Genomic DNA, 12,407 nt, shown 5'->3' on the forward strand with positions numbered 1-12,407 from the left:
GGCGCCTTTCTTATAGTTCAAGTTTTGAAAAACGGAATTATTTTCCCGTACTCTCTTTTGAAAATTTTTAGGTACAATGGGATTTTGGAGGGAGAACGTTCCCCCAGTTCCCCTCCCGTGGATCCGAGCCTGCATCTTGTTCGAGCACTTGTCTATTTACTAAAAGGTCTAAATTACCTACGGAACCATTTCTTGTAGTGTATCTGGTTAATACAGTCGAATTTGCTTATAACGAGCCCTGTTTTAACGAGAACTTGGATTTAGCGAGGGAATCAAAAAGCTTTGGCTAATACAATGTTAAGCCTATAAGAGCGTAACTCACCTTATCGAGCAAACCCCGCTTCAAGCGAGCAATATTTTTGTCAATCATAAAATTTCTGTCAATTTCCACTGCAGAAAACATTATTCTATTTCTCGAAAAATTTCATTATAAAAAAAAAGACATAAATCCTGAGAAAAAGTGACACAGCCTTTTTTTAAAAAAATTGTGGAGTTTAGGAGGATTTAGAAATTATATTTGTTGAAGCGAATGTTAAATCATTTCCGAGATATACTTCCAAGGATATTGTAGCTCTAAGCCTTAAGCATTGGACATACTGTCAGACCGGCTTAATCGAATATCGTCGGTTCCAAGAAATATTATTTGATTAAGCGGGGAAATTTTATTTATCTTTTTAGATTTACAACTTGTCTTAAAACATAATATAATCTAAAAACAAGTTTTTAAGGGAAATAATTAGTGTTATTTCTTAAGTTTTAGAAATAAGCTAAATAAACAACAAAATAATTTCTTATATAAACAAGTATATTACAAGCACGTATGAAAATTATAAAAAGTAGCTTACAACTTCAGTAATGAAATCTTTATTTTTGGCACTTTTTTTTTTTCAGAACAACATTGTTTTTTGAAAAAATTCCATAATAGGCGATTGCTCGTTCAAGATCTTTTGGGAACACTTTCTGACACCCTTTTCCCCCTCCTTGTCTACCGTATCTTACATTAAATATTTGTCAATTTATCATCGTCTAAATTGTATACAATATTTATTTGTGTTATTTAATCAGGTTATCGACTGCGCTATTTTTCTTAATGTAAAGATAGTTGGCAATAAATATTACTTTATAGTTTAACTCGATGCTTGCTTGCAAACCGGTTCAACCAGTTAACCGATCACGTGCTTTAATCAACCAATCAACAGCTTAAAATGGTAACCGAAAGATGATAGAACGTTACGGTTAGTAACCCGTTACTCACCGGTCGACCGGTGAGGTTCGTCGAATGCAAACAATAAGTGTTCTTACTTAATTTTTTTCTAATGAATTCAAAATGTTTCTCATCAAAATTGTTTGTGAAAGCTGATTAATATTTTTCGATTATCCAGGGAAATTATTCGATTAAGCGGGGATCTTTAGTATTGCATCTATGGGGAAATATTCGGTTCCAGGAGGTTTTATTCGTATAAACGGGTTATTCGTTTATCCGTTACCCGATTAAGCGGAGCTTACAGTATTCAATAGTTTCTAAAGTGCAGAAAAAGTTCAAACTATTTTAAGCCGCAGATGCCATTGGCAATGTTCTTCATATCACGAAATCCTTGAAAAAATAACAAGAAAGAGAGAAATAAGACAGTTCAAAGAAAATAGCTAACTTTGGTGTTATATTGAAATATAAAAATAACTCAGTATGTATAAATTTTCATGATTTTCTCCACAAACCCTTTTTTTTACGAGCACTCTGGTATATATAACAAGCAAATGCTGCAGTCTCTTTGCGCTTGTTTTTAGTGAGTTGGACTGTACTACATATATGGGAGCAAGCCCTTGCTACAGGCGGCAACTTCTGAAAGGCGGCAAAATTCATCATAATTATTTTCTTCAAATTTGTTCAAACTTGATATAAAACCTTGAAGGTAGACGGGTAAGGACTAGTGATGGGCATAATCGAATCACTCGAGAACTTTTATTGTCACGAATTCTTGGTTATTGATTGACTCAGCTGGAGTTCTCGATTTCAAAAGATCTGGATTATCAATCGCTCAAGTTATCGATTTGGAAAGATATTGATTATCAAAAGGTCTTGATAATGCCCATCACTAGTGAGGGCATCAGTTTCAACATTTGCCACAGACATATAAAAATAACAGAAAAATTAAACATCTGGCACTGCTCGCTTTTCACTATCACCTCCTCCCAAACCAGTATTAAACGACTGAATTCGAAATTTGCCCCCCTTGTCTGACTACGTTTTGCATATGCACCTTTATTGTGAAGTACTGCCATTATTTTTTTCCTCATTGGAAAAAAAAAACAACGGGATTTGGATCGTCATTTATTTTTTCATTTATTTACAGCGAAATGTTTCTGCCAATTACTTTTTTTAAAATCATGGATATGCAGTACATGTGTTACTGCAAAACACCAAAATTAAAGAATGTCGACTTTTACCGACGATTCACCAGAAATATTAAGTATATCACCGATGCCTTTGGTATGTGTATGTTGTTATGCAGTGACTAGTGTCGACATTTACCAGATTTCAGACTTTCGCAATTTACCTTTTAATGGGAGTACAATGCATGTCATAGTAGGAACTTATGCCGGGGCCATGTAGCTAAGTTTGATGCATTTTCTTATTGTACCATAATGCGCAAGTAAATGCAATTTTAGCAAATAATTGAAAAATACTAGCCTAGAATTGAGATTTTATATTAGTAAGATAGTGAACGTTAAACAAATTTACTCACTTTCAACAATCCCTTTTCTTTTTCTTTCTCAACTAGTATAGTACTAACTAGTAAAATTACAACAATGAAGAGAATTTAATTATAATTTCTCATCACAGTAGTAATTCAACTTGTATTGTTGTTCAGCCGGAAAAAAATTCCGTTGATTTCTTCAAAACGACGAAGTAGTGACTATGCAGAATATTATGCCATCAAGTATTAAGTCATAATTAAAATAAGTACTGCATTTGTGGATGAAAACAATGTTAAATTGAAGAAGTATCGCATATTTTAAATAATTAAAACCAATTTTACTTCCAATGTAAAATGAAGGCTAGTGCAAAAATGCTACGGTAAACAAAAAACGAGTCTTGCATTGAGTTGCCAATTTAGAATTGAAAATTTTCAACAATAACATTCCATTAATTCTAAAATCAACTTTGCATTCAAAACAGACGCCATTGATGTTTTTCTGCACTTGCGAGAGATTTTCCAGACTTACAAGAGCTCGAGAGCAATTGCAAATTTTGCAAGGGAATCGGGACTGAAGACATTTGCAATGTTACACTTGAATTCAAATTGGGGAAATAGCGATCGCATCGGTGCATTGCGATCGGCCGTGTTTCACTTGAATCCCTGTGCAAATTGGGGAAATAGCGATCGCAGCGGTGCATTGCGATCGGCCGTGTTTTACTTCATATTCCTATTCAGAGTCACAACTGACTACAACTGTATTTATGTCGAGGACTGCATACTAAGTGGCTTGCCTCCATTATTTTATATACCAATAGGTAGCAGCACCATCACCGGATCGAACAGTTAATGAGAATTTAGAACTAGTCCAGGAACTAATAGCTACCTAGTGCTATCACCCCCAGAGGTATCGTTTCACTTGGAGGACATTGAGACCACGAGCATATTTAACGTCGCCCAGTCCCCTTTAATGACGACGGTGGGTCTTCGACCATCGAGGTTCGAACCCAGGACCCTCCGGTCCCGAATTTGACACTCTACCGATCGGGCTACCACGCCCCCCCGTGTTTCACTTGAATCCCTGTGCGAAACATGACAAACTCATCTCTGCATCGTTTCGAAAACGCACGCGAATGTGCACTCCATCGGTGTATTCCCACTCCACGCTCATCTGTTGCATGTCTTTCTTCATCTGGCAATGGTTATTGTAAATTTCTGTGTGCTGGGGTGCGAGAGTCTGAAATTGATGTTGCTCAATGCTCATCACACAGTACATATTTCGAACGAAATGTATTAAGAAGTAAAGTTCTGAGCTTCATTTCCGATGTCAATACCTTTTCCTACAAGATTATTATTTTTTATTCCGAAAAAAGATGATCTCCCGATGATAGTTTAGTTGAAACATAACTTATTTATAGTCACGATGAAGCGATTTGTGATCTTCATTTGCTATGTAATTTTAAATTTCTTGAATAGTTCACTAGTGAAAGCTGTATTACCTTGTTCAAATGTCAAATATGCTTATACAGCGAAAGGTTTTGATGACGGAGATGTACCTACTGCAGCAATATCTGGTAAGCATGTCTTTAAAAAGTTAAGAAAATATATTGCATTTATAAAAGTCGATGATACATTCGGATCACATGGAGGTTTTTTTTTTTTAATTTTGATATTTTGACATTGGATTTTAGTAATTCTTCCCCTTTAATATTTGTCCAACTGCCTATTAAGAATGGCATTAAAAAAAAAAAAAAAAAAAAAAATCTGCCATTGTTTAATTATACCAGGTTCAATGCCAAAAGGAATTGAGAACGTTCTTGAAGCCAAATTGAGTCCTTTTGTCTCAACTGATAGAGATGACTTTTTAAAACTTTTATTTTGTTAGATTGATGATCTGGAAGTTTACCACCTGCCTTTCCTCCTACCTCCCAGTATCCCTATGAATTTATTTTCTAAGAAAGAAATGCCAAAGAAATTTTTTCGGGAGAAATAAAGAGTCAGAATCTGTAGTTCTGCGGGACTCTGCAGAACATCAATAGCTTTTAAAGTTTCAAAACCACATTGCATCTCTGAAATGTCATTTATTGTAAGCAGTGCCCAAGTTGAGTGCTGCTGAGATCTTTGATCTGCCCTTCAAGCTCATAATACAGCATATTTAGAGTTATTACTACAAGCTTACACTCATTTATTGCTGCTTCTGAGTCATATGGTAAAGTTTCTCCTTGGCTTTGGTTTCCTCCAAAAAAGCTTTCACTCACATGTTTCCTTTTCGTTTAATGATTTTAGTACAATACTAGCAGTACCCGCACGGATATGCCCGTGCCCTCTGTTTTTGTGCTAAGTTCATCGTCTACGGTGCCTGTTTAAGTAGATTTGGCAGCAGTATTAATTAATCTATATCTTTTTCGTCTTTTCTATACCCATTTCCAGTTGCGTTTTGCACGCCTTTTTACGCCCAAATTGCAAACTAAGATCATTCAAAAAAACTGTTCTTTATTGTTTAATTGAATAGGGCAAAAGAAAAAGCTCCCTCCTTGTTCCCCGTAGTTTGCAAAAAGAAAAAAAAAGAAAAACCTTTCAAATTTTAAAAATTAGTTTGAATTCTGGAAATTTTGAATTCAAATATTGTTTTTCGCAATCGTGAGTTGCGGCAGTACCCTTCTCATGCTACCCCACTCGCTTGTTTCTGGAAACGGTTCCTGTCCCTCCTCTTGGGCGGTTATGTGTGCATAGTTGTGTATGTGTATGCTTGTGTGTGTGCGTAGACCTATGTGTGCATGTTGGCGTGTGTGTATGTGTAAAGGTGCGTGTGTGTATGCGTGTAAAGGCGTGTGTGTGTATGTGTATTAAGGCGCGTGTGTGGATGTGTATGAGCGTGCGTGGATGTGTATGAGCGTGCGTGTGTGTAGGACATGGACGCCACCGACCAGGAGCAGCGGCTACCAGGAGGAGTCGTGCCTGCAGAGGACGGTGGAGTTGAAAAAGGAACCAAACATCAAGGACGGTCAAATGGAAACAATTAGCAATCGGGATTGCTCAAAAAAAGAAACACCTCAATATTTTAATTAAACTAAGTACACAAATATGTAATGTGACATAGATACGGTGAAACGTCCGGCAAAAGTGACTGCGCTACAGTAACTCGCCTAATTAACGAGCGAAACAAACTATGACCGATAAGCAATTGCAAATAAAAAGCACGGTACATCTAGGGCAAAAGGAAATCCTGTATCCCATGTGAAAAAGAATTCAACTCCCAGCAGAAAAACAAAACAATTAACAGGGATGAGATTTTTCCGGCTTTTGCCAGAATTCCAACTTTTTCTGTTGACTTTTAGAACCTTTCCTCCTTTTTTTTTACCTCTTTCAAGCCTTATTTTTCTCAAAAATCGGAAAAGAATATATGATTTTTTGAAATTTTCGGTCCCCCGATTTCTTATTTTTTCTATTTTTTTCCCTCGAATCTTCATCCTCCGCGATATCTGCCAAAAACATATGTTTTTGAATCATGCCAACGATGTCAAACAAATGCTGCACCGAAATTTGCATGCCTCGTTTGAGATTTCAATCTTTTTACATCCTGCAAGTATTTGAATTACTTTTAATGTTGGGTGGTTTTTCACTATATGCTACCTTATATCTGCTTATTTTATTCATCGTTTCAATAATATTTTTATTTCTTTTATTTGTTTTAGAAAAAATGCAAAAGTGGATCAAAAAAGGTGGCATAGCACCCACAGTCTCGAATTTTATTGAAATTTGGCATGGTTACTTTTTTTGTGTATTTAAGAAAGTGTAAAAAATATTTATAGTGAATCTCAAACCATTGAGGCTTTACAGCCTGTTACAAGTTTTGAGATTTCATGATTAAATGAGGCGACTGCAAGTTGTTCTTTTGATTCCGAAATCGTGTAGGAAGTTTTTAAAGACAAATTTTGGATTCCAATGCAAGGAAAAAGATAACCAATAGTTTATATACATATATATTTATTTATTCTCAATGGAACTACTTTGATATATCCCCCCCCCAATCGGAAATTTGACGACTTTTTTCCTCGCCAAGCAAAATACCTGTTTTTAGCGGCTTTTTTTCCTCGCCAAGATGGATTTTCGCTAAATACAAATAATTAATACATAAAAAATACGGAATAATTAAATACAAAAAAAAAGAGAATGCCTAAAAAATACAATGAATACATAAAAAATACAAATAAATGACACTAAATAACATATTATATACAATTTACACAAAAATTTTTAACGAATACAATTGAAAATACGTGTTGGCAATCTAATAAAAAAAATTATTTATACAGAAATTTTGAATTCCTCCCAATTTAGCCTAGAAGCAATTTCAATAAATTTATTGAAACAATCAACATTAGCTGCTAAACATGATTTACAAATCATGTACATCTCAAAGTAAAATTTAAAATCTGTCTTGCGATTGTATGTACGCAAAGAAGCTTTAACGTGCCTCCATGTACTTTCAATTGTATTTGTATGACACCCGGAATCGGGGTCTACAAATGTTAAAGAATGATTTATCTTTAAATGCTCAAAACCCTCATCCATCAAACAATCATAACTTTTCCAACAATCAGAATAAAGAGCAGCTGGCTTAATCCAGTCCTTAATTACCAACAACAACGTCTCCTGAGAACTATCATGCACAGCAACTAAAAAAACCTTACCTGATCCCCTTTGTTTCAACACCACCGAAAACCCACTGACCTTCAACACGGCCCATTAGAAAAAAAATGGGCCTTTTGGATAGCGTCTTCAAAGGTTCAGCCGCATAATGTATTACGGATGTGCGATGAGCTACTATTTGTATATCTAGAAGCCGTGGATTCTAAACGAACTAAAAGATTAAGACAACATTGAGAGAGGTGTCATCTTCACATTTGCCCGTGGCCCACGTGATAACAGGCCAGACAACTCCTTTCCCCCCCCCGCTTCGTTACGCCACCAGTCGTCGATCTTTGAACTTGACGCGAAACTTTGAAAGCAGTGTGTTTTACCAGTAAACAGTAGGCTCTGGCTGAAATAGATGAAATGGGAAATATGTAACTTCGGATGCATATTTTTGAATACAATACTGTTGGATTTATCTCATCCTTTCCACGTACCGGAATGTAGAAGCAATTAATATATAATATAAGTTTGTAAGTGTGCTGAGTGAAAGTGAGTCAGCGATTTCCGCTTCTGAACAACCTGCATGCGAAGAAAAAAGTTGGACTCCTTATGGAATAAATTTTAAAGTTCGAAGGTAAGTACTTTTCTCAGATAAACAAATTGCTTTTGAGTTCATGCAGTTAAGGTTACTTAACTTTTCCTCTATTACACAAACAATTGTCAGTTTCCTTTCTGATATCTTTGTCTGTAATTTAATTTCAGCATACTGCTTTAATATTTGAAATGGTTGACTTGCAACTTTTTATTTCTTTATTTTTTTCAACCTTGTACACGCATTTATTCGAAATGGATTTTCCAAGCTGACAATGTACATATGTCAAAATTTTCTGCAAATATACTTGTTGCTATCAGAAGCAACGTAACTTGGTGTTGATATTCAGTTAATATGTATGTAAACAAGTTTATTGAAACATGCTTTTAACTGAACTAATCTTATATTTTCGGTTTCAATTAAATTGTTTCATACGCTAGCATGTGTTATTTTGATCAAAAAACATTCCTTGATGGGCTTCCGTAGTTCTGAGGTAGAAGATTAGCTTTAAACGCCGGAGGTCGTGGGTTCGATACTCAAACATTTCCCCCCAACTACGCCCCTGCAATGTTATTCAAACAAGCTGGTTCTGTCCATAAAGTATATTGCGAAATTTTGAACAAATGCCCCCCCCCCCCTTCCTTGTTACATGTAACGCTGTTCAACATGAGCATATTGTTATAAACAACGCGTGATGTCACACTTCTTGTTATCCCCTCCCTTCTCCCTGTCACAAAACTGTCACACTGAATTCCTAAAAGTGCATACTCAGCAAAATGATGATCTAAATTTAACATATATGAGGTTTTATGTATTGAAGAAAGTTGCTCAAATGGTCATTCTATGAAAACTTTTTTGAAAAAGGTTACTTTGTCATCAATTAATGCTTTTTAAAATAATTTTTCAAAGCCTAAAATGATGAACTATTGACCCCCCCCCCCCCCACAAGAATCATTAGCAGCTAAAAATGGAAAAGTAGCCGAATTCCAAAAAAAAAAAAGGCTGCTTAGATATCGAATACATTTTTTTGATATACAACATACAGTATTCATGATGTTGCATAATTCCTTCTTTAAATTAACGTTTTTCAAGTTGAATTCCTGTGTAATTTTTCGAGAGTGCCCACCGAAGGGGGGGGGGGGGGAGGGGTCGGAATCATATTCTCATAGTAATGGTAGCTTTTCAACGGCTATAGTTAAATAACTGTGCCCTTGAAATTTTAAGGGAGATGGGGGAGATGTTTTTGGGGTATTTTTCTTGAAGTTTTCATAATTGAAGGGGGTAGGGCAGTGTTTACTTTGGGGGGTGGCACCCAAGCATTCATGTCTTTTTAAAAGCATAAATTTGCTCAGCTAAGTTAACATTAATAATCTGGTATTATGTACTTTAATTTGATGTTATGTCTTTGAAACATATTGCAGTCATGTTTCCCGTTTACTTAAGTAAAAATGTTTATTTATTTTTTAAAATTTCATTTAATTCTTATTCAAATACAATGCTTAAATTATTTTTTGTTTTGATGTAATTGTAAAATGAAAGTTCATTTATTTATTTGAATACTTCTTAAGAGTTAATGTTTCAATACAATATACAAGTAGTTAAAATGCGATTAGTTTAAAAAAGAAATTCAAATGAAAAATAAAACTGTGTTTATTTATCACTTCGTTTTAACATGATTGTAAAATAAAATCGTGTTTAGTTATTTGAATACTTGGCAAGACTTATAAATGTTTTTATGTAAAATACTATGAATTAAGCTCAGTGTATTTTTTAGTGTATGATTATCGGTTCCTTTTTATGTTTTCAAATGAAAAAGTAGAATGAAAAGTTTTAATGCTATTAAAATAATAGAAGACAATAATAAATAAACCAAATAGTTTAATTAAACCAAAATACTAATCGAAGTGCTCATTTCCCAATATCATTGTGGATCGACGAACGATGACGTCATTTGCTAGTTGGATGGCCTTCCTATCTCGAAGGCCTCGCGCGATGACCCCTATTGTACTTCCTTTTGCCAAACTTCGACTCGTCTATTTCCACAACAACACCATCACCACCTATCATCACCATCTCATACGTGATCAACAAAACCTCAAACAACTTAAGCTTAGACATCAAAAAACAAGAATTATGCCTTATCGACATTTCAGTGTTGCACTGATTACCACTTACCATTTTGCGACAAACATACGCAAATCTATCCGAATACGACTTCAACTTCTGTTTCACACCCAGACCCAAATTTCTTACACACTGCAGCCTTCAACAATCCAACCTCCATCAAAAAATCAATTAACATCTGCATATCCTGAGCCAAATGATGCACAAATAAACAATTAACAATACCTGGCCTTCCTACTGTCGGCCTACCCGACGAAAATGAAAAACAACTATCAATTTTCTGACTCAAAATTCCCTGAAACTTTTCAACAACACTATATACAGTAGGCATATAGAACTAGGGATGCACTGGATATCCGGTAACTATCCGGTATCCGGCCTATCTGGCTGATTTTTTAACTATCCAAAACTATGAGGTATCCGATCTGACAAGCCACTCCGGATCCTGATATCCGACAGTTTTTTGCAGGATATCCGGGCAGTTATCTGGTAAAAATGTGAGAGATATCCGGGGTTGATGTGGGGTTATCCGGTACGAAATGAGGGTTTAATTTTGAACTTACTTTTGCAAAAATTCCAGTTAAAGCTTTCACTGTTTCATAAACTTTTCGATGATGCTTTCTCTTTTAATTGCTGCTTCAAAAACGACCATTCCTCTTCAAACCTAGCTTCTGGCATTCCCCCGCGTCCCCCCCCCTTTTTTTCGCGAATCTGATGACGGTATGTTGCCAATAATTTCTCCCTCTCTCACTCTCTCTGCTTTAACACGCTGAAGTGAAAAGTCGACCTTGAAATTAGAGACGCACCGGGAACTCGGTAACTACTCGGTACTCGGCCAAATTCTGAGCAGATACTCGGCCAATACCGAGTAGTTGCAAAGAAATGGATATTGTCCAAAACAGATATTAAAATTTATAAAAAAAGAGCAAGCATTATATTCTGCAATCATTTGCAATTAAATTTATAAGTTATAAAATTAAATTTTGAGAATAATGAAGTTTGTAATGCTTCAATGGAATGAATCTTTATTTTAATGTCCCCAAAGTTAATAAAACTTATCTATTAAAAATTATGCAAAAAGTAAGTATAGAAAATATGGAATTTTTATATTAAATATGGATTTTTGCTACAAACAAAAATTAGTCATAAAAAATATAAAAATACCTTTGCTTAAAAAATAAAAGGAAATAAAACAATGTTAAAAGCACAGTGCAGGAACACTGCACGAGACACGTGTTTTGGCGTTACAAGGATTTCCTTTTTCAATGCTCAAAATGGGAGCTCGTAGATTTAAAGGCATCCGACAAAAGTCGGATTTTTTTGTCGAATGTCTTTACATTCGTTAGCTCACATGTTATGCACTGAAAAAGACGTTCCTTGTAACGGGGGGGGGGGGGGGGGGGAGGCAGAAACACGGTGGTCTGCAGTGTTCCTGCACATTTGTTTTATCTGCTTTTAAAAATTATTTGTTTGGCAGACTAGAACTATAATTCATTGGTATACTAATTTGTTTTAATTCCAACTTGATTGATACCTTTTATTTATTTATTTTTAATTTTAAAAATAATTTTTTTGTAAAATTTTTGACACAAACAAAATTGTTTATATAATGTGCAATTAAATTGCAGCAGGAATTTAGTTTTAAAAACTATTATATGGACAAGGAGTCTGTACTACTATTCCAATAAGTTCAAAATTCATCACATGTGTGTCGGTGATTCTTCTTAAAACATAATTGGTACTTGGTAACTCGGCCGAGTAGTGAAAGGCCGAGTACTTGGTACTCGGCTCAGTGGCGTAGCTAGAGTGTTTGCCGCCCGGGGCGGTTCTTCAACTTGCCTCCCTTTCGTTGTGAAATAGCTATTACATAAAACTGTCAAAGGTGTTTAAATTAAAACTAGCAATTTAATTGAAGAAAAAGTAAGACTTAATTATTCTCTATATACTTTCAAAAGAAAAAAAAAGGGGGGGGAGGGCCCACACTTGCAGAAAATTGCTAAATTTAAGTCAAATTCCGCAATTTTAGTAAAATTATTAGAAAGGGCATGTTGGGTTAGCTCCCGATTTTTTTCAAAATTACTCTCTTTTAGTATTTTTTTGTTGATGTTAAGGGATCGGTGAGCAACGAAAGGAAATTTTACGAAAGTTTAAAATGCAACCTAGACTACTTAGAAAAAGTGAAGGAAATCGGGAATGATCGGATATTCAATGCGAAATTTTTAAGCGCTGAAATGTGTAATTTGAGGCACTTCGATTTTGAAAACGCAATTGCATGCCTATTCTAATGCAATTGTAGGCATTAGGGGAGAGAGGGACACTGAAGGTTTCTTACTGAAATGTTTGTAAAATTGAAATCA

At 35.2% G+C, this 12,407-nt stretch overlaps 1 protein-coding gene across 1 annotated transcript in view; it reads left to right on the forward strand.

Moving 5' to 3' along the window:
* Positions 1–3,925: 3,925 nt before the first annotated feature.
* LOC129218283 (glypican-6-like) overlaps positions 3,926–12,407 on the forward strand; it is a 76,553-nt gene continuing 68,071 nt past the window's right edge. Inside the window, exon 1 of the mRNA XM_054852517.1 lies at positions 3,926–4,270. Coding sequence (XP_054708492.1) covers positions 4,120–4,270 — 151 coding nt within the window. The 5' untranslated portion in view covers positions 3,926–4,119. The remainder of the gene's footprint in view (positions 4,271–12,407) is intronic.

Source organism: Uloborus diversus, chromosome 3 (assembly GCF_026930045.1).
Source record: "Uloborus diversus isolate 005 chromosome 3, Udiv.v.3.1, whole genome shotgun sequence".
In the NCBI taxonomy this organism is placed as follows: Eukaryota; Metazoa; Arthropoda; class Arachnida; order Araneae; family Uloboridae; genus Uloborus; species Uloborus diversus.